The sequence below is a fragment of the Mesoplodon densirostris genome, chromosome 4 (genome assembly GCF_025265405.1).
Source record: "Mesoplodon densirostris isolate mMesDen1 chromosome 4, mMesDen1 primary haplotype, whole genome shotgun sequence".
In the NCBI taxonomy this organism is placed as follows: Eukaryota; Metazoa; Chordata; class Mammalia; order Artiodactyla; family Ziphiidae; genus Mesoplodon; species Mesoplodon densirostris.
In genome coordinates, this window is record NC_082664.1 from 176165787 (window position 1) to 176189100 (window position 23314).

A 23314-nucleotide genomic window follows, 5' to 3' on the forward strand; every position below is an offset into this window, starting at 1 on the left:
ACTGTTATGAGTTGGAGGGAAAAATGTCTGTATTGCATTTGAGCCACTTTATATGGGGGGCCTCTTTGTTTAACAGCAGCTGAACGTGTGTTGTGCTAACTATTACAATACCTTTACTATATGCTGTATAGAGACAGGTTTTTCCTTAAATCTCCATTCTGTTTTATGGATCTATCTATTCTTGTATCAAAACCACAGCTTCAGTTTCTGTGGTTTTATGTTTAAATGGGGGAAGGACGGGAGGGGAGTAAGTCTCTCACAATTTTTAAAGGATTTCTTGATGTTTCTCCTGCATTCAAGCTTTCAAATGAATTCAGGCTAATTTTGTGAGCTTCCACCACCTCCTCCAAAGTCACTGGGCACTTTCCAATCAAAAGTCGTTTCCTGGTCTTTGAGAGTTTGCTCATTTTCTAAAGCTGTATGTTAAAATGCTAGCCTAGGCATGATCAAGGTGCATTTTGGCTCCTGTCTCTTTGGTTGCTGTCTCCAGCATCTGGGAGTCAGGTGGACATTTAAAATCTACCCTGTCTACCATGACTGTTGAGCCCATCCACCGGGACAAAGGGAAAGACCAGCTGTGGTTATGGTTTCCAGGGAACACCGACATTATGGAGGCGGGTAGGGCAAACACACTTGAACAGTCCATGACACAAACCACAGAAACAAACAAAAATCTTACTGAGTCAAAGCTGCCCACAGCTATAGGTCTGTATTACAGGGAGTGTCAGTGTCAATGAGGTAGGAGTGGAGGAAGGTGGCATTGCTTCACACCAGTGAGATATTTCTCCTGAAGACGGTGCAGTGCTGCAGTGCTGATCCCAAGAGGGGGATGAGATTGTTAACTGCATCTGATTTTTCCCTATCCAGTGGTTAGACATACATCACTTTTGGAGGATGCTTAATTCAGTCACGTATAGAGTAAGTGTTATTAATTATAATGTATTCTTTCCATTGCTAGAGGACAGCAGAAAGTAGTTCTTCTACTGGAATGTGCAGTTGGTCCACCACTTCATTGAACCAATTTAGGATGCTCAAATTTCCTTTGTAAGATTGAATTTTTGCTCCATATTCACATCCAGGGCCCTCCACGTTTTGAATCTGGGTGGCACCTTGGTGCAGAGTATGCACACCTGGAGTTCAGGAGAGCTGGTCTCTGATCAGCTCTTCTTTTTTTTTTTTTTTTTTTTTTTTGCGGTACACGGGCCTCTCACCGTTGTGGCCTCTCCCGTTGCGGAGCACAGGCTCCGGACGCGTAGGCTCAGCGGCCATGGCTCACGGCCCCAGCCGCTCCGCGGCATGTGGGATCTTCCCGGACCGGGGCACGAACCCGCGTCCCCTGCATCGGCAGGCGGACTCTTAACCACTGCGCCACCAGGGAAGCCCTCCCTCGGCTTCTTAATGGGACTCCCTGCTCTAGGCTGGGCCCCCTCCAGTTAACCGTCCCAGACTTCAGCCAGACCGATCAAGAGAGCCTATGACTCTGATTGGACCTCTTACTCAGAATGCTTCAGCGGCCCCTACGCACTCCCAGCTTCTCGGGATGGGTCCATAAGGCCTGGCATGGATGGCACCAGGCCGACAGACCTCCCCAGCGTCAGCCTTCATCCCTTGCATCCCAACCCCGGCTGTGCTAGACCAACACAGCATCTACCGACCGTGGGTGTTCAGTAAATGCTTGAGCTGGACTCGGGGTGCAGCTGGGAAATGAGTCAGCCGCCGTCCCCCCGTCACTTGGTTTTAAGGCTAGGCCTGTAGGAGGGGAAACAACTGAGGCAGGTGTGTGAGCTTTTATTCTACGAGAATGCAAATGGTGCCCCTTCTGGGGCTAAGACTGGGTCCCCTCCCACTGGATGAGCAAAGCCCTTCAGGGTGTTAGCCAGGCGACATACGAGGCACAGATCCTTGCCAGCGAGTGGGCGCAAGGGCATCCCGGGGGGCGGGGGCCAAATCATGTGACGTGGCAATAATACAATAATACAAATAATTTCCCCGCACAAAGGGCCGCACCAAGCCCTGGGGGGATGACAGCAGGAGGGGCAGGCTGGTGCCAGGCCCCCAGCTTCCAAGGGCTGCGCGTGCGTGGAAGACTCTAGCTGTCAGTAGTTTAGATTTTCTCTCTTTGCAAGCAGTTCACCCTGTCACCTTCCCTCCTGCAATCCGGCTGCTTTCTTACCCGCGACTACTGACCTCCTCCCAGCTGTAGACTAGCTCAGCGCCAATGCCTCCACAAAAGGAGGGCCCAAGAGCCAGACCCCGAACCAAAGCCCCGACAGAGCTGGCGGGCCAGCCCGGGGTGCCTCTGGCGGCAGGAGGGGGCAAGTCCCCATGAGGAGTAGCGCCCCCCTGTGTTCAGAGAGGAGAATAAAGCAATTAGGTTTGAACAGCCACTTTGCGTTAGAGAAGATTGATTTGTCCTTCTGATGTGTTGTTTCCATAGAAGCAGGGCTTAACCTTTTAAGTGAAGCTTACGAAGCTACCTAATTCAGTTAAAATTAGGCTTCAAGCATATCACTACTTACTGCTCAAGTGTTACGGTGGGACCTGCCACTGATCTAACTGCCAGGCGGAGCCTGTGACTTAATGCATCCCAAGACACTCTTTCTGGTGGCAGTCTGGTTCGTTCGTTTATTTTTAAAAATTAACTTCATACGGAGAGAAAACTTTCTGCATAAGATCACCAGAGTACTAATAAATACCTTTTAATTAATGGCTAACATTGTCTCCTCTTCATAAAGGCAGGAGGGCCGGCACACAGGCAGGAGACAGGGGCGTTCAATTAAAGTAATTTATTGTATTCTTCCAGAACAGACATAGAGGGCGTCTTGGGAATTGATATCACAGCACGTGTTACACACCATTTTCACAACTAGCCTTGTGTTGAATTTTTTTAAAGAACATAGTAATCTTAAAAAAATCTAAATATTTACATATTAATAAAACATATATACAGAAGATTGAGACCTTATCCATAGGTATGGAATAATTCTTTTTTTTTTTTTTTGCTAAGAAAGCCTATAAAAAGAACTTCTGAATAAAGTCTGAACAGTAGTCACAGTTCAGTAAACACAGTTTTAATTTATAAAATATGTTTTTACAGTTGCAGTTTTATGCCATGTATTTCCAATCTGTGAATCCATTGCACATATTCGAGAGGCAAACAATCCCCACCCACCCCTCAAGTAGTGAAAAATTCAAGCTCTCGCCCAGTCTTGGCAGGAAGTGCTTTGAAGGTTCATGGTGTATATTTAACAGATTCCACAGCTGTAAGGTAAATGTTTCTACTTTTATTCGCAATGTATTCATCTTACTGTAACAGAGTTGAAAGGTCACGAATTAATCTTTTCAATTCCCTTGAGAAAGACTTCCTTCTGAGAGGCAGAAGACAAATTTTAAAACATATCTTGTAGCAAAACAAAAGCCTGGGTTCACAGTGCTTCATTAGATTCCTGGATGAACAGAGAGGCTGGTGTCAGGGAAGGGGTTACTAACTGGCCTGAAATCGAAAAGGCTAGCTAAACCTGTGATGGAAACCATTGATCTGAACCTTCCTTGAGGCTCCGAAAAGAAGATAAAAGTCACACGTGTATGAGATGTATCTGTCTAGCAGGTGGATTGATTCCATAAGCCACGCCTAGACTAGCTTTGTCACATCACAGGAACGCCTCCTATGGTCTTGGGTTGATTAGCTGGTCTTCCCTAGAGCGCCCCTCCTAGCCCAGGGCTAGCTGCCCCGAGTGACGTGATGGCACAGGTGCCTGGGATGGGGTAGTCAGGAACTGAGGTTCCCGGCTTGGCCTGCCCATTGATGGCTTGTTGCCCGGCGCTGGGCAACCGTGATCCTCATTCCTCCTTAGCTGCCTTACCACAAACCGAGGGAGTGGGACTAACAGTAACTCTGAGCTCTCACACTCTCCGATTTGATAAAGTGCTAGGGACGCGTGTTAAATGGTAGCACAGCATTTCCCCTCCCCACGCCCCGGGGGTCTGGTGTTTCTACTGTCCAAATTTCTTTCAAGCCAACTTTTGGCCTTTGGGTCAAGTGCCAAAGATTCACGGTAATTCGCTTTATACAGTAAATGAAGTATAAATGCAATGCCTCCAAATAAACAGGTATTTTAAATTCACCACCTTACTCGAGAAAGGAATCCGGAGGCAAATATCTCTGTGAAACAAATACCCACATGCCAAAAATATTTCTTTAAAATGAATCCACATTTTCACTTGTTGGTTTTATAGAAAGTGGGGGGGCAAGTGTACCAGAGCCACGTGAAGTATACAAGGTCAAGTACATTTGTGGCCAGTTGCCACATGATGCCACAACCCTGGACCACTCAGCTAAAACCATCTGTTAAAACAGTTGTCAGGTGTCATGTGGATAGCTGGTTACTTTAAGCTTCTCACCTTTTAATTAGTTATTTTGTCGCTGTGTCGACACAACCTACGTGAAAGATTTTTCTTTCCTAAGAATTTACGTATCGTTTGCACTTACCAGTGACAAATGGTTATTCTGGGGAGAAAATGATGCCACAAATTATTTAATCTAATAGATCAGAGCTGTCCTGTCTCCCAAAACAACTTTTCCATCTTCTAAGCTGGTGAAGATTCTAATTAAGTTTGGCCTTCAACACTGCTTCCTTGGTCCGGAAAGAGCCATTCTCCTCTATACTGCAACTAAGCAATTTACATTAAAATAAATATGCTTCAAAACTCTATACCATATTAACACTGAAGGAAAAAAAAAACAGGGAAAATAAAACTGCTTCTTTTTCATGGACATTGAACCAACCCAGTGATATGCTGGACATTTAAAGGCTGAGAATTCAACTCTAAAGATGATTTTTAAAAATCTTAGACCAAATTGGAGGCTTGATGATCACACATTACAAAGAAAGAATATGAAAACTATTCAAACGTGACGAGTCAGCTTCACAGAACGCCCACACTTTGCAGTAACCTGAAATGTTAGTGGATCTTTGAGGAAATTCCAATGGAGGAGATGCGTGCGCTAAGGAGAAGTGTCGCTAAAGGAAAGTCTAGGCAGTGAAAGCTGTCTCTGTGTCTTCCGTGTTTTCTCTCCTGGTGTCAAATATATTACCTACAACAGAGACAAGAAAGTGAAGGGGGGCCACTTCTCTAAGGAAGAGTTGTACGCTTTTCTATGACACGGCCAGACACAGGACCTCATTGGTAAGGCGTCTGCGTTTCACCTCTAAATCAGTATTTTTTAGCCAAGGCTTTAGGGGTGCCGAATGAGTAATTTTAGCCATTAGAAATCTGTAATGATGATTTTTACAGGAAAACCCATGAATGTGGGTTCCTATTAGAGTATGTTCATATCTATCATCCAGGAGTAGAAAATGGCTAAATAAAATATGATATGACCTGTAAGACGGCATATAGTGCAGCTATTAAAATAATGTGTATGGAGATTTGTAATGGGAAATGCTGTTAGGTGGTAAAACAAAACAGAACAAAACTTTAGGGAACAAAATTGGATGGATTTGACCTCCATTATATAAATTTTAAAAATATAGAGAAAAGTCTGGGAAAAAACACCCAACAATAATGGTTGTCTCTGGGTGGTAAAAGTAATTTACATTTTCTTCCTTACACTTTTCTGTATTAATTTCTAAAAAGTGTGCAAAAGAATGCCAATTTACGAGCAAAAAATGCTAAGCCTAGGTGCACTCTGCACTATTCTATTTCAAATCCAGAAGCCTCCTTTAAATTTTAGTACTGTTTCGATTTTATTCTCTGTACTCTTTTTTCCCCCAAATTGTTCCCTTATGGTGGTTTTTCTCCTTTATCAGAGGTCTGTCTCCACCCCTGGGCTGTAGTAGCCTCTGCCTCTGGTCTGAGGGTGGGATTTGTTCACCAGAACCTAACTCAGTGCTGACTCCTGGCATCGCTCAAAAACACTTACTGACAGGGTTGAGGGAAAAGAAATTAAGAAAATATGTTTTTCCACTAGAAAAATCTGTATCCATTTTTGTTAAAACTAGACAAACAGAAGTTTGCTTAAGTGTTAACGGACTGAGATAAATGTCCTCTGACGCCTGACTCTAACCGTGGCCTGGTCGGTTCTGGTTCATAGAAACACGTGGAGATTTATACCCCCGTCCTACCCCTCCCCAACACATATGAATCTGGAAGGAGAAAAAAGACCTTAACGAGGTAATAAAGGCACTGTTAAATCTTTACAAAGGACCAACGGTTGCCAGCTCAGACAGACCAGATGAGGAAGGTCTGGCCAGTGAGTCTCCAATCCAGGGAGGAAGCTGCATGGACGAGAAAGGTGGAATTCATCCCTCGGACAGTCTCATGAAGGAGACACGTAAAAGGAGAGAGGACTCAGTCATGGTGCTGTGATCAGAGAAGCCCCAGACTGGGATTTTACGTGAGAGGCACTCCAGAGACATGCCAGTCTAGTCAAGATTGTTTAATTCCATTACTGCAAAATTTGGGCACCAATCCGTGACTTCTCTTCCCCTTTTCGAGGTGATAGGTGGTATTATTTATCATGCTGTTTAGTGATTTGTATCAAATATCTATCAGGAGTCTAGTGAAAAAACCTGTGGGAGGTGTCCTACTATTGTCCTCCTTAGGGCCTCACAGCCTTGGGTAGGGTCTTCTTGGGAAGAACCCGAGAGCTGAAGCTGCAGCGACTTCAGGCTGACTTACGACAGACACTAACTGTGAAGACGGGGTGACACTGAGATGGAATCCTAAAGGGACTAGTACATCCATCAGCTCTTAGGATCTTTAGGAAACATGCAGAGAAGGTGTAAGAAAGCTACGCGGTGGATTGGCTGGGAGTTGAGAGGCCTGGGCTCCGGCCAGGCCACCAACCAGCTGTGAGACCTTGAGAAAGTCATTTAGTGTTTCTGGGCCTCAGGCTTTTTTACCTGTAAAATAAAAGGACTGGATAAAAAGAAGGGACGGGACTAGAGGATCTCTAACATGCCTTCTTTCTCAGATTCCTTGAAATTCTTTTCAGTTCCATGAGGTGGTTCTACCATCCTGTATTCACTTTTCTCATCTGAAACATCTCTCTGCCTCCATCTTCAGACAGAAAAACGCAAAGGTACTATTTCAAGGGGAATGGTTCTCCAATAATAATACTTCTTAAAAGCCCACTGTGTCAGATGGTGGCCAGGACGGGCAGTGCAAATGTCCTGGGGTCATGGGGGCTGATGGGGGAGGAACCCTAGAAAGTACAACTAGAACAGCAAGGTGTTCCTCCATTAGTTTCATCATTAGTAGCAGTGCTTCATGCTTCTACCTGGAGTGGGTGGGAAAACACTGAGTTGAGCTTTTTCATTTACAGGGTTTTTTTTGGGGGGGGGGGTGGTGTGTCTGGGTTTGGTTGTTAGAGAACCTTCAGGTATTTTGAGGGAAGTGAATAAAGAGTCTTGAGACCAACTGAGGGGACAAGCTCTTTGTCACATGGCTCACTGATCAGACACCTGTCCCTCAGGCTCTCGGGTGAGAACTGACGCAGAGGGAGGAGCCCCGGGTCAGAAGGATTACTTGAGAGTCAAATAAGAAGTCGGAATTAAGTCTATGGCTTAACCCTGCAGCAGGTGTGGCAGTGACATGGTGTATTCAGCTGATCGGGTTACAGCGTTAGGAATGTGCCACCCAGGCTAGATGGATCGGCACATTCAATCCCTCGCTTAAAACGCAGTATTCATCGGGTGCCCCTTATAGGAAGAGCAATGACACTGCCTCTCAAAGCTTTTTGCGAGGGAGGTGAGTGCGGCCAGAACGCGTGTGAATTTCCTCATAAAATGGATGATCCCTGATCTAAACAGAAATGTCATTTCATGTTAAAATATATCTTTTTAATGTCCCAGGGCTTGGGGAGGCAAAATGTTGTGACACTAAGTTCTTAGGACTTGCTCTTCTGAGGTTATCAGGCAGATGAAACAGAACGTGAGAAAACTGTAGCTTTTCATATTCAGTGTGCAAAATCTCTCTGAATGCAGGGCACTGAGCTCCTCTGATTACTAGGGGTTGGGCCTCTTACAGAAGCAGTTTGCTCAAGCATCTGCATCTCTGATGTTAAAAACATTTTCAATGCAAATATTCTCACGTGCTGTATTTTCCAGCAGGTGATGAAAATGGAAATGTGTTTTACCTGTTGGGGGTAGAGAAACGCAGTCCAGCCGTTCATCACCGTCAGCTGCCTCTGCTGGGTACAGACATGAAACACAAATGTCATTAGTTTCAGTGAGCTCATTCATTCTGCCGAATAAGGGAATACAATTTAAAAACTCCAGCATACATAATAGTTTTCACCTTTCTTTTCCCTTCTCAGCTTCAGCCAGTTCACATTAGAGATTTTAGTGCCATGATTTAAATATTTTTAAAATGATGATATAAAATCCATTTTCCTCTATTAAAATTTTTTATATCTTAGGAACCTTATTCTATCAGTCATTGATGAGTTCAGTTCATTTTCGCTTATTTATATAGGCTTAAGTATCCACCCAGAATCTGGCGTGAATTGTTTAAATATGATCGTTGAAGGCATGGAGGTCAGTGAATTCCTGTGGTAGAATTTTACTTGTCATCCTCAGAACCATTCTAGTGGGGCAGGCTTAGGACAGCTTGGGGATGAACCTTTCTTTGGAGATGACTGGAAATTCAATCTAAAATCGGCATTAATTTAGTCATGAATAAAATCAGAAGGAGTAAGCGTTTCTTCAAATGATTTGTCCCTTCTGTGCTTTAAAATGCAAAACTTTGCTCATCTCTGATATATTTCCACCTCCTGAAGAGTTTTCCAAAGGTAGATCCTTCCGTCACAGAAAACCTTCCAGCAAATACAAAAAAGAAGGTGCCCATACGTTTCCTGATAAGTGTTGGGCTTGTCAGTTTCCCCAACATGCTGTGGACAGGCCAGAATATTCCACGGCTGCTGGGATAATTCTGGCCCTGCTCCCTCTGTCCCAGGACTGCCGCCCCCTTGGAAGTTTCCTGCACGTGTGCCTGTGAGGCCAGTCAGGTGAGGGCTGCCCCGTGTAACACGTTGTAATGCTGAGTTGCTGGGAAGCAAACTAATGGTATATTCTTGTTTTGACTGCCATGGCTTTAAACACAATCAGGGTTCAGAGATGGATGGAGACGTTCACCTGGTTCACCCTTCCACCATCCTGCCCTCAGACTGCCACACGCTGGCCGTGGTGAAAGAACCTCACCTGCTAAATCCACCACAAAAACACCGAGACAGACTAGTCAAGACAAGTTTTGGCTGGAGAGGACAAGCAGCCATGACCCAGCAATCCCACAACTCGGCATATACCCTGAGAAAACCATAATTCAAAAAGACACATGCACCCCAATGTTCATTGCAGCACTATTTACAATAGCCAGGTCATGGAAGCAACCTAAATACCCATCAACAGACGAATGGATAAAGAAGATGTGGCACATATATACAATGGAATATTGCTCAGCCATAAAAGGGAATGAAATTGGGTCATTTGTAGAGACATGGATGGACCTAGAGACTGTCATACAGACTGAAGTAAGTCAGAAAGAGAAAAATAAACATCGCATATTAACGCATATAGGTGGGATCTAGAAAAATGGTACAGATGAACCGGTTTGCAGGGCAGAAACTGAAACACAGATGTAGAGAACAAACGGTATGAATTGGGAGATTGGGATTGACATATATACACTAGTATGTATAAAACAGATAACTAATTAGAACCTGCTGTATAAAAAAAAATAAAATTCACCCCTAAAAATTATGTTGTAGATGCATGTTTAATACTGCATAAAACATTCCAGTCAAGCTATGGGATAAATGGTAAGATTAGAATTCTATAAATAGGTTTATGGACAAAACACAGGACATAATAAAATGTTAACAGTGTTTCTCTCTGGATGGAAAGCTTATGGGTATTTAAAATTTTGTTCTTTGAGTTTTTAAATTTTTCTTATATATTTAAAAGATAACAAACATGTTATTTTTATATTTAGAAGATATTATTCTCTTCTGATTGGCTTAAGTGAACTTGAATAGGAAGATGAAGTACACGGTAGTTCTTTCATTGTCTGGGATTTATTTATTTATTTATTTATTTTCACTGTTCAAGGTTTATTTATTGTTTTAGTTGGTATAACACTTAGATAGCTGGCTGCATTATTTCAGACGATTTTTCTTTTTTACATCACATGGCAATGTACACTATGCTGGTACATATAGTACATAAAATAAGATTCTTTAGAACAGTTATGCACAGGACATGCAATACTGGATTTATCATCAATCCCAGGATGTGATTAATTGGAGAACAAAAAGTTGGGCTAGGCATCTTGGCTAAAGGAACCAGAAGATTTAAAAGATTCTTCAGTAATAATAATAATAATAGCTATGATAGGCATCACCATTTACTAAATACCACCTACTGAGCAGTTATCATATGCATTCTGTCAGCTAACCCTTGGCAACCCCTACAAGGCAGGTCTATCTTATGCCCATTTTAAGAAATGAGGCAACGGAGACAAACAGACGTTAAGACGTACCAAGGGTTTGACTCAGGTTAATGCCTGGGCTTGACCTCTTCGCTATGTATAGTCCAACTATAAATCACATGCATCACTATAAGCTACAATTGTAAAACTTCAAGTTTTAGTTCATTAGACACTTTAGTAACTTTCTCTACCTTCCATGAAAAGTGGCTTTTCATTTAATGATGACAAAAATCAGTTCTGGGTGTAAGTTGATCTTCCCTTTGTAATTCAGCTCTCCTCACTTTAAAAAAAACAGGCCTGTGCAATTATGTGCTTTACTAAGAACCAAACATACACAACCCCAAATCTGTAAAGGATTATGTATAAATGAGTAGCTGCCCGCTGCACAAACAGGGCCAAGTGTTGTGGATGAAGAACATGACTGTTAAATTTGATTATAACATCTGTCTGTAACAACAAGCTCACAGTCTTTCTTCTCTGGTGACAGACAAGTTGTGAAATTTGGGAAAGATTAAGCAAGTCCAATAAAAATTTAACAGCAGCGACAGCTTTACTCTTAGATCCAACACAAATTAAAAAATTGTGATTTTGCACTGAGGAAATAATCGAATGAAAATGATAAAAATCCACACCAGAAAAGGAATCATTCCAGTTATCGAAAAAAAATTATTACATGTGATGAGAGCCCCAAATGAATTTCTATTTGGATTCACAGAACAACCTTTCAAATCTGTGAGGGGCACTTCCTTTTTCTGGAGGCTTCGTGGGCTGCCTTTAGCAGCGAATTGATTACTTGCCCAGGTAGAGTCTGTACCTTATTCCAGGAAGTGAGCCAGATATGATAAATAAGACTGAAGCTGTGGAATATCCATGAGACGCCGTATTGTCATTTAGACCGAGAAGGAGACAAAAAAAGAGCAAAAGCAATAGCACTGACCCTGGCCCCTCGGTTCTCATCCGCATAACGACAGTAACGCACGCGGCTCCAGTTCCAGTTCGCTGGGATCCCACTTCTGTGCCGCTTGGGGAGAAAGAGGTGGGACAGGATTTGACAAAATTGGGAACAAAGCCTATTTGGCAGGTCACTGTGGATGTGCTGTCATCTTGCTCTTGTGTGGTCAGGGTTAGTTTTGACCTTCAGCCACCTTCGCCTTCTCAGACGCTAATGGAACCTGCTAGACAGGCTGGGGAAACCTGCCAAGGTGCCAACCACAACTCTCTAGGCAGAGAATCTAAACCCAGTGTCAGAGTGGAAGCATCCTCAGTCAAATGAGATGACGACTCCAGAACAGGGTAGACGATCATCTGAGCGGGTGAGACGCTCCACAGGAGGCGGGGGGAGACTGCACCCCGTTCTGTACCAACAGGCACACGAATTGCGAATCCAGACCCTGAGATGGTTAAGAAACGTGCTCACTGGCCACTCTATTTGGGGGAAAGAGAGACAGGAACGTGGAGGAAGGTCCCCACTGTGTGCATGTGTATGCTGTGGGGAAGGGAGTGGAGACCAGAACTTACGATAATAACTGGTCTCAGCATCTGACAACAGAAAAAAAAAAGGTGTGTTTATGTATAAAATACATACAGGAGGGGAACAACATTGCAACAGAACTTGCTCTTCTAGTCACGTGGCCTCTGGCAGCAGAGCTGCTCCTGTGTCTCTGAGAACAGTCTTCTCCAGTATACTCAGTATAGGCCCAACGCTCCGCTCCCCACGTGTATGTCTTCCACCTTCAAAGGTAACTCTTCAGGGCTTCCCTGGTGGCGCAGTGGTTGAGAGTCCGCCTGCCGATGCAGGGGACACGGGTTCGTGCCCCGGTCCGGGAAGATCCCACATGCCGCGGAGCGGCTGGGCCTGTGAGCCATGGCCGCTGAGCCTGCACGTCCAGAGCCTGTGCTCCGCAACGGGAGGGGCCACAACAGTGAGAGGCCCACGTAATGCAAAAAAAAAAAAGGTGACTCTTCAAATGGAAACTTTTCAGCTCCTTTAGAGACTCTTAATCACTCTCCTCAGCTAGAGGCACAGGTTCTGGGACACCAAGCCCTCTTCCTGCTTCCTCTGGGTCGTCTCTGAAGCCCCTCAATCAGTAACATCCGGATCCTGAATTTATACCGTCCTTTTCCCTCAAGCTCCCGAGGAGCTCCAAGCATTTCCCACGTCCTGCCACCGCCCCCTGTGATGCAGGAAGAGGTCCTAGGTAGAGGAAGCAAGTGCAGATTTGCTAGAAGCTGGTGGCACAGCTGGGGGCCAAGGTGCAGGGACCACAGGGCAGCTGGTGGAGGGATCCTGGCCACTCTGGCCCTTTGCCTTTCCTTCGGACTGAGTATTACATTTCAGTCTCTTCACTCTGACAAATCTTAGATCTCTCTGATACTGTATTTAGTGTGTTTGTTTTTGGGGTTTGACAACTTGCTCTGAAAAGCAATAGGTAGGTACAAGTTCTCACATACTCAAAATCATCAGGATTGCTAACGCAGAACTTAGGCAACATAAGACCAACTTAATACTTAACTAGCAAGGACACCGCTCAGCTTATACTTGGAAATAAAGCTGAGGAGACACGCACCCAGCAGCACACCAGTGCTTGCTTAATGAGGGGTTACTCGCGGGGTGCTGTCTTTTATAACACCTGTCAGTCAATCGCAAAGAGCGCTTTCCCTGGAGCCTGAAATCTAAGGGGGCAGTCACAGAGGGGCCTTTGTGAGGTGTCTCCAGGCAGAGGCAGGGGACCTTTAGCCTAAGAAGAGGTAAGAGAGCCGCCAGCAGGAGGGTGATCTTCCCAGGTGCTTCTCAGTTAAGCCACCCAGAGTGAGGTCTGGGCGCCTTGACCCAAGACTCTGAAGCTTTGGGCGAGCTGGGAGAAGAGGCGATCAGGAGTGAAGCAAGAGGCCTCAGGAGACGGGGAGAGAGAAGTGAGAGAAAGGGGCTGAGGACGAAGGACGGGGCACCCAGGGATGGCCAGGCGAGTGGCCGCAGGCGTACCCAGCATGTGGCCACCCTGCGGGTTCTGGGGGTGGGGGATGAGGAAGCCTCTGAACCTCCAGTCAGGAACTGATGGAATAGTCTCCAGGATCTCCCGTGACCGCGATGAGTGAGACCTTTTTGCTGTGGACAGCTGTCCCGTCATTCCCATTCACTGGTCCAGTCAACAGATATCCTGGCGTGTCCACACTGTGTCACACAGTGTTCTCAACGCTTAGGACAGAAACACACAGCCTCTGCTCCTGAGGAGCTCATGGAGGAAACAGGTGTGTCCCTGTCACTATTCAGGTGGCAGAAGATCAAAGTGCCGAGGCCGCCTGTGAAGCCTCCAGGAGAAAGTAGCCTCTGAGATGCTGCGTGCTTCCAGGCGGAGGGGAAGCCTGGGTGTGGTAGGCCCTCCGATTTCACACAGGGTGGGGCGGGGCAGGGTCTGGTGTGGCCCAGGGGCGCACCGGGCGATGGCAGGAGGTGAGGGGGCGATGGCAGGAGGTGAGGCGGCGCTGGGAAGTGAAGGACCATGCGGGCTGTGCTGGGGGGTATGTAGAAGGGTTTTTATCTGGGCGGACAGGAAGCCAGAAGTATTTAATCTGGGGCGGGGCATGACCGGACCTCGTTAGCAGAGGCTCAGGGAGTGGAGACTCGGGTCCCAGGATGTGGCTGAGCCTGGAGCTGCACACTGGGGAGCCCCGGATGATGGGACAGTGCAAGTCACGTGGGAGGACGCACAACGAGAACGAGGAGAAAGCACCAAAGATGGAAACCAGGACCCGGGTTTAGGAGACAGGCAGCGGAGAAAGAGGTGGGGAAGGAGACCCGAGGCACTGACAGGGAACTTGGAGGAGAAACTAAGAGAATGAAATCACAGAGCCTGGAGCAAGAGAGCTTCAAGAAGGGTGTGATTCGAAAGGGTAACAGTCAATATGGAGGTCAAGTCTGAGTGTTAATATCAACAAGTGAAATCTGATAATCCGGATGCAAACACAGCAAAGGTTCGTACTAGAGGAGTGAGGTCAGGGGCAAAATGCCCTGGATTCTAAAGTGAACTGGGTGGGGAGGCAGACTCAGGGAATGCAGGCCCTTTTGGAAGAAATCTGACCAACAATGCTGGGAGGAGAAAGGAACTGCTTTGTTTTGTTTTTGGTTAGCAAAGGGAAGGAGGATACGGTCGTGGGCATTTTTTGAGCATTTTTACATGTCAGCTCTCTATCAGTGGCAATACTTACATCATCTAATTTTAACTCTGAAAACACCCGGAGGTAGGTATCAGCCTCCTTATATAAATGGAGAACCTGAGGCTCAGAGAGGTGAGAAATTAGTCCAGGTTCCCAGGAAATTGTAAATGGCAGATCAGAGCCAGGAAAGCAGACCTGTTCTCTCCACTGCACCACGCTGTGTTTATTTGCGATGATTTGGGGGTACAGGAGAAGACAGCAGTGAAAACTGGGAGACCCAGGAGGAGGATGAGCACATGATTTACTTCCCAAGCCTGAAAGCCTTTGAGCGTGAAAGGGGTGTCACTGATAATCACGCCGGGACAACAGGAGCAAAGCGGCTGCCCCAGCACAGCAGGCTGGCTGGTCCCCTGACCGAGGACACGACGTGTGGCTGCCTCAGTGACCTCCACGCCGCCAAGCATGGCTGCGCACAAAGACATCTTCCGAGAGGTACACTAGCTTCACTGATAAAGATGTTCATGTACAACCCGCGTCTGGAGCCTCAGGACAGCTCTGAGGCAGGCTGTACCTCTCTGTCCACTTCGTGATGGGGACCCGAGATGAGAAGTATTGAGTGACTTGTCCAAGGTCCAGAGCTGGTGAAGAGCGGACGTGAGCCTTGGAAACCAGATCTACTGACCCTGATGTGACTTGTTACCTAATGCAATAATCCATTTGGTTACCAATTAAAAATCTTAGTAGTCCATTGCTCTTTATAAAAAGAGCATCAGTTAAGTGTAAAAGAAGTCAAAAGGTTAAAAAAGGAGGGAGGGAAGATTTTTAATAATAAAAAAAAAAACTCATCCACTTATAGCTGGATAGTTTAGCGTCTTGCTAGCTACTTTTATAGAACTGTAAGGTTTTTCACACTGAAAAACCACTTGGTCCCTCAGTGCCCTGTGTCTTGTCGAGTCAAGGGCACTCCCAGCCTGAGCCCGGAGCTCTCCTCCCTGGGGCTGGTGGCTGGGCTCTTCCGCAGGCTTGGTCACGGTTACTTCTACTCACAGTGAAAGTTCAAGTAAGAGGCTGTGTTACAGACAGTCTCACGAGTTTGTACTGCTGTTCTGTGGACCCCCAAAGTGTGACATTCAAGCATCTAAAACCTGTCTCCCAAACTGTCACACCACAGCCACAGAAGCCCAGAAGGCTCTTAGCAGGCCAGGGGGCCTGAGGTTTGATCGGTTGTTTTTTGTTTTGTTTTTTAAAAATAATATCTAGAGGCTTGTGGCCTCCTAGGGATGGTGATTCCTACATAATGGCAGAACACTGACCTCAAAAGGATTCTTCACTGGTAAATTGTCCCACTGTCACTTTAGGGAGAACGAGATTTCAAATAACCAACTCTAAATAGTCATAATTCAACTGGTGTTCACCTTTCCTGGAAGAATGATCCCAGAACCACCAAGCCCAGATTGAAAGAAAAAAAGGAAAAAAGTAAATATCTGACTTAAAAATCCCTTTCTATTTTACATGGTGTTTCTGGTAAGATGATTATTGTGTGTGTGTGTGTGTGTGTGTGTGTTTTAATTTATTTTATTCACTTAGTACAGTAAGAACACCTTTCCATGCAATTAAATATATTTCCACAGAATCTTCTTTTTTTTTACCTTAAGCAACTAGTACTTTTTATGAAGTCATGCAGATCCAAACAAATAAAAATCAATAGGCAATAGAAACAAATCACAAAAGAGAGACCTCATTTCATACATAAGACCACTAGTGAGATTAGCAATCTTTTTCATTTGTACTATTTAGAGTAAATGGCCTGACATAATTTTCACTGTTTAATCTTAAGGTGAATTTCAAAATCATTTGACTAAGATTTTAAGATACGAAACCAAAGCGCATTATATAAAGCTTCTCCTTTAAAAGACAAAAGACAATGAAGTATCCGAGAGGAAAGAATTGTACTTTGTATCATCTAAAAATTCGATAAAGCACTTCTGCCATTATTTTCTTGCAGCTTATTCATACCTGAGCCTCTTTTTAACCTTCTTCTGGCCAGTTTGATTTGATCCTGTAGAATCTGAACCCAGTCTCTTGGGCCAGGAAGTTTATCCACGTGATTAGCAGTGCAGTATTTTTCTGTGAAGACTGAAAGAAAATGTGAAATATTGTTAAATATTTTAACAAAGAAAATATGCAGATCTGAAAAAGGAACACACCCCAAGAAGGAAAAAAAAAAAAAAGAGTGTACTTCTAAAAGATGTCAGTTCTGCAGTGGATATTCTCAAAGTCCATATGGCATTCCTTTGGTGAAGATGGAGCTTGGCAGGGCCCATCCTACACACCACGTCCTGTGCTTCCAAATGAAACCGGTTACAGATATTAAGTAGTTCTACGGAAACTACTCTTTCTAATTGCTCCATGTCCATGTGTATGTGTCTTAAGGGCAGAGGAGAAAATGCTTCCTAGGGGTCCATTGGCCCCGTGACAGAATTCTGCAAGTGTATCAACATATTTCACTTTTCGGCTAGCTCAAAATCAAATGGAGAATTACGCAAAAAGATGATGTTCTTGTGGTGATTCCTGCTAAGTCGATCGGCGCTCATGATAGAGGCGGTGCAGTTGGGTGTTGGTGAACGTTCCAGTCCTGCCTTGAGTCAACCTCTTGCATCCTGCACTAGCACCTCCCAGGAAAGAGCTCCCTCATACGCACAAAGGAGACTCTGGAGTCACGTGCCGTGACAGTTATCTTAGTAAAGCCACACAGCGTGTGACGGTGCACGCAGCGCTGGGGTTGGCCTTTCTGCTTCACACATCATTCCTGAGCACTTTTCCACCTGCTCCCCTCAAGGTCAAGCCCTGCTATGCGGTCACGTCACACTGCCTCCTTGGTATTTAAAACATTGATAATTTTAACATGTTAAAGGTTTCTTTTGAAAAGAAAGGACAGAGGAAAATGTTGACAGATTCAACTACCTAAAACTGTAAAATTTCTGTTGAATAAAAAATAAACATTTTGGGCTTCCCTGGGGGCGCAGTGGTTGAGAGTCTGCCTGCCATTGCAGGGGACACGGGTTCATGCCCCGGTCCGGGAAGATCCCACGTGCCGTGGAGCGGCTGGGCCCGTGAGCCATGGCCACTCAGCCTGCACATCCGGAGCCTGTGCTCCGCAACAGGAGAGGCCACAACAGTGAGAGGCCCGTGTACCGCAATAAATAAATAAATAAATAAACATTTCATTTGAATGAGCAGCGCTAGTTGCACCAAATCTCCCATGATAGGACGAGCTCAACCCAAATGAAAGAGCAGCTTCAAGCCTCCACCGATAAATGGAAAAAGTACACTTAGCAAAAAATGTTCAAATAATATGTAAGCCCCCAAGTTGCAAAACACTTTATACCTACTAAATTAGAAAAACAATTAAGCTAATACTTAATATTGATAAAATTCTGTGGATCTGGCACATTCAAATATGACTGTTGGCGTAAATTGGCAAAACCCTTTTGGGAAATAAGATGGTTCTATATAATGAGACATAAAACTGTTGTTCCTTGGGACTGGTAATCTTATTCCTAGAAATTTATCCTAAGGAAACAGTAATATGAAAGAAGGGGGAGAAGTCATAAACAGTCGTCCCCTGGACTCCGTGGGGCATGGGTTCCAGGACTCCCATGGTACCAAAATCCACGGATGCTCAAGTTCCGTATATACATGTGTATTATATGCACACAACCTATGCACATCCTCCTGTGTACTTTGAATCATTTCTAGATGACGTATTATACCTAATACCATGTAAATGCTATGTCAATAGGTGCCTGCACTTGGCAAATTTAAGTGTCGCTTTTGGGAACTTCCTGGAATTCTTTTTCAAATACTTTAGATTGGCAGCTGGTTGAACCTACAGGTGCAGAGCCTGTGGATCCGAGGGGCCGAGTGTACAAACATCAACAATCCAGTTGTGCAGGAGGAGATGCAGGTTAGCGAGGGGCGGGTGGATGGGAGGGGGTGGGAGCACGGGATGCCTTTCAGGAATCGACGCGATCACGGGAATCGGGGCCAGCGCTAGTGAAGACGAAGGGGTGACGGGAACAGATCAGGAACTGGCAGTTCTGGAGGATCCCATGGCCCGGTGAATACAGGAGGAAGGTGTGTGAGGGGAGCTGCGAGATGCATCAGGTGTGGTTTGGAACGCGTTGAGTTCGGGGTGTTTGCGGAGTCCCCACGTGGGGACAGCTGGCGGGTATTTCAATACAGAAGCCCTTGGTTCAGGGAAGGGGTCCTGGAGGAAGATGCAGGTTCGAGGGGCACAAACATACATGTGGTCATTAGAACGACAAGAGAGAAAACAGTGACCAGGGAGAAGTTTTCAAGTGAACAGCACTGGCCAAGCACAGAGCAGAGAGGACCCCCGGGTGTGAAAGGAGGTTGAGGCACGGGAGTCCAGGAAGGAGCCAGAAGCGTGGTCTTGTGCAGGCGGAAGTCCCGAGTGCAGACGAAGGGCCAGGAAAGAGGGGAGGAAAGGGTCCCTGGAGGCCGTCATCAAGGGCGTGGGGAGGGTGGCCACAGATGACACTCTCCAGATGCCAGGCCTGGCGGTGGGCTTGGGGGGAGGAAGGCTGGGGATGGGGGAGGCGGCCAGTGGGGATCCAGGGAGGAGGAGGGGACAGTCTAAGGGACCATGTACCGGAGAAACTGGGGGGGGGGTCGGCATTCGGGAGCGGGATGGGGGGTTACCCTCGACCGGGGCCAGGAGGGAAGCTTCCTCCTCTGAACCCAGAGGAGGGGAAGACAGGGGTGGACTTAGAAGGGGTCAAGGTGGGTCCTCATCGCTCCTGACGCCTCAATGAACTCAATGGTGAAGGGCGTGGGGAGTGTGGGCACGTCTGGAAGTGCCCAGAGGAGAACAGGAACAGGAAGGCAGCAGACGACGGCGCAGGATGCCAAGTAGGAGCGGGGCTGCATGCTTGTGGTGGCAGCCGCCATAGGGCGGGTGTTTTCTCCAGGGCACCTGGCAGCTCCTCGTCTGGGGTGGAGACCCCCGATGGGAGGGCTGGTGTAGGGTTAGGAGTTCACCAGACAGGTTTGGCAGAAGGACAGGATATAAAGCATTGAAGGTGGTGGTGACAATGCCCCCTGGGATGAAATGACAGCTTTCTTCACCCACCCTTCCTTGGGAAGCGCGTGAAGCCAGAAAATGGCTTAGACTTGGGCAAATCTGTGGAGACCAGGGAATGGATAGATCAGTGGGGTTGGCAAGGAGATGCTGGGGAAAAGGGGCAACTGGGAGTGTAAGGGTGGAGCGTCCAATGTTGGCAGCGAGCGGGACGTGGGGTCAACGGTGTGGGGTTGAAGTGTAGTGGAGATGAAAGCCCGTGAGGACGAGGTCTGGACGCTCTAGCCAGGGGGTCACGGGATCTCTCATGTGGATGCTGAAGTTATCCAAGACGGCAGCAGGACTTGGGAGGGAGAGGACGGAAGATGCAGAGGTGTGCTGACGGGAGGGCTCCATCCCAGCCCCAGCCGAGGAGAGGAGGAGAGATGAGGAGGAGGGAGGGTGACGGTCCACGGAGAATATCACCCAGGCTGCCCAATCTGTGATACATGGGGCACGCGAGCAAGCCGTCTCCACCTGGGAGAGGTGCACAGGGGACAGCATCCCTGGGGTAGGGGTGCTTCTGAATCTCCTGTACCAGATGACAGACAGGGGTCTTCGGGGGTCTTTGTTTATTTTCTCTCCCTAAAAGCACCAGCTGCAGTGCCCTGGACTAAGAACTCCATAAGCATTTGAAGAATACACAAACATATTTTCTACTTTTGTTTCTAATGGAAGTAAATACAATAGCTCAGATATTTAGGCTAATTGGGGGAGAAAGGCCTATCTGAACTAGTAGGAAGTCTTACTAGCATATATTTAAAGAAACAAGGTTTTATTACATTCAAATGCCCACAATGACACTTCTTAATCAGAGGGCTGCCGAAAAGTTCTTGAAATCGTGTTTTAACGAACAAAAGAAAATATTTGTATTTGGCACCCTATTCGATTATAGGAAAATGTATACCACAGAAATGATTGAATACACCGTCTTAGCAGGTAAACATCTCCCTCCTTCCTTGTAATGTTATTTATGTAATTAATTTCCATAGCAACCCCTCTCTTCTTAGATTGGGAAATGCATGCATCCAAATTAGCCCACATTAGGAAGCAGAGATTCGAAATTAACGAAACAGATTTGGATTATGCCAACATCAAAGTGACTCCCGGCAACCACATGTGCCAACGACTTAGTTCAGGAGAAAGAGAGGGAAGGTCTACCACTGGGTAGGTGGCTTCCAAATGGATCTTTCTCACCATTTTAAGCTCAAGTATTCTGCTGATCGTTCAAAAGGTGACAATTTCTGGTTATTGTTTTCTCCTTTCAGTGAAAAGTTATCTGGTTTCAATCATAAGAAGCCAGGGAAATCTCTGCCTCCTGGGTCTCCCTTTGCTTGCAAAGCATTGGGCTTTCCGAAAAATACCTCTACAAACAAATATTTCCATCGGGTATATTATTGACATTCTAGTTCATGGCTTACACTCAAACTTAAAAGAAACTTTTAACTAGAATCTACCTACAGAGGACGAAATCCTATTCTTTCTGTTACATGTGCAGATGAGTCCTGAGAACAGGGCCAAAGGACAGTCATTGTGTTGATCTGAAAACACTCCATATGCTATGTGGGTAGAGGTATCGGGTAAGCAGAACATATTTTTTGCTATGTGAATCTATAGCTAAAGGTCAAGCTATTATCCTGGTAATAGTTCCATTAGGAGTAATGATGTGAAAAGAGGTACTGCATTTATGAGCTGGGTTTCCTACTATGTTAATAGTGGGTCATTAAGAACCAGAGTAGAACAATTTGCTTTTATCCTTAGAATGCAATAGGTCCTAAAAAGAAATTTCCCTCTTCTCCTGTTTTAATATATTAAGGGGAAGCAAGGGATAATTTTAAACAATCCAAATAATCTGAACAAGTGGATTAAGCCCAACAATTAAACTAAATAAAAGAGTGGAAGCATCTACTCTGCTTAACATACTTTGAGGTCCCAAGGCACAAAGCGTATGTGAAGTCACCAGGGAAATGACAACTGTTCAATTTGATCTGTACGTGAATAAGGACTTTTCTCAGATGCTTGCATTCATTCGAGCCATGCCCTTTAACTGTGTATCAGTAATGAATAAGCTAGTGGTGGCTGAGTGGATCCTTCCCTGGGAACGTGGCATCTAATATAATCATCAATGAACACGTCAGTGTGTAGCGTGTCTGCACGTGATGAGCTGGGAACAGAGCGGATCGGCTGCGTTCCCCAAACAGCTGTCTGTTCACACGATAGTTCCTAGAGGACTCGTCATGAGGGTTTTTCTGGCTCTCTGCACTGAGAAAAGCAGGATACGGTACGGATGTTTAAAGAAAGCCACTGGATCACACAGACAATTTAAGAAGCAGGAGAAGACTTAGAGAGCTTTAATTTCACTGTGAAATCCTCTAACTGGGTTACAACTCCGGCCAGCTGTGAGAGGCCAGCTTCTGATTTGTTGACTCAGTGATAATTTCTGGTCAGACAGACAAGTGGAAATCAAGACTTAACATCAAGCAGAAGGGAAAGCGGGGTCCTCGTTAGATCTGCCAAACTGCCTGAGGCTGTGCGGGCCCGGGTCAAGGGTGAGAAAGAGAACCCGAGCGGACAAGGTTTCCCTTCGGGCTGTACCCACCTCCTCCCATCAAGTGAGGATGAAAGCCAGTGCCCCTCCCACATTTCCCTCTTCCCTTCAACTCTTTCCAAGCTATGATTTGAAACCTCCCATGTGCTAAGTACCATCTATCTATCTCATTTAATCTTGGCAAGAACCTGGTGGCACAGGTATTGTGATCCTATTTGACAGATGACAAGCTCAAAGTTCGGGCAGGTTAAATAACCGGCCCAAGATGGCACAGCTAATAGGGATTATTTTCCACATGAATTAATTAATTTTTAATTTAGCGTTGTATAGGAGCACACAGATTCTGTAAAAGAATAATGATCGAATTCTCCAATAGAGGCAAATTGACAGCTAAGGTAATGCTTCCATGTGAGAGCTGTGAATGCTGCTCTACTTTCAACCACACAAAGCAGAAGCGTGGCAGCCAACGGGGGAGGGAGACCCAGGCAGGTCTGTGAGATCATGGTCCCCCCATATTAAGGGGCCCAGGTGGCCTTGGTATGGAAGGGAGAGGGACACGGACTCCGGTAGCTTGGGTGTATAGTGAGGGTGAAATAAGGACATCTGCAGAACAAAGGTTGAAAGACTATGTCACACAGACCGGCATTCAAAGAATTACTAAAGGCTGTATGTACCTGAGGAAAAAGAAACCAAATGTGGAGGGAAAGATGGGGGTGGAGGGGAAGAAAGGGAGGGCATGACCTGTAGGATATTATGAATTACTGCGATGCCAAACTAATGAAAACTGTGTAGTACTGGCTCAGAGGCAGATAAAAGACCAAGTGTAAACATGGAAAAGGGGAGCTTAGTCTATGAAAGAGGTGGAATTACAATTCACGTTAAAAAAAAAAGAAGTATGGTGTTAAAATGACTGACGACCCATAGAGAAAAACACATTCAATCCCTCCCTCACATTTTAGGCAAAAGTAAATTCCAGGTGG

The 23314-nt window shown here is 45.7% G+C and overlaps 1 protein-coding gene across 5 annotated transcripts in view; it reads right to left on the bottom strand.

Annotated features, from left to right (window-relative positions):
• Positions 1-2994: 2994 nt before the first annotated feature.
• The window catches only part of BEND7 (BEN domain containing 7), a 77888-nt gene continuing 57568 nt past the window's right edge, over positions 2995-23314 (bottom strand). For 3 of the 5 annotated variants that reach the window (XM_060095478.1, XM_060095476.1, XM_060095480.1), the window contains 3 exons: positions 16660-16779; positions 8141-8194; positions 2995-5095 (listed from right to left, as the gene is read on the bottom strand). In XM_060095478.1, the coding sequence (XP_059951461.1) occupies positions 5034-5095; positions 8141-8194; positions 16660-16779 (236 nt within the window). In that variant the 3' untranslated portion in view covers positions 2995-5033. Of the gene's footprint in view, positions 5096-8042; positions 8195-16659; positions 16780-23314 lie in introns of those variants that run through there. The other 2 variants (XM_060095477.1, XM_060095475.1) reach the window with 2 other exon arrangements.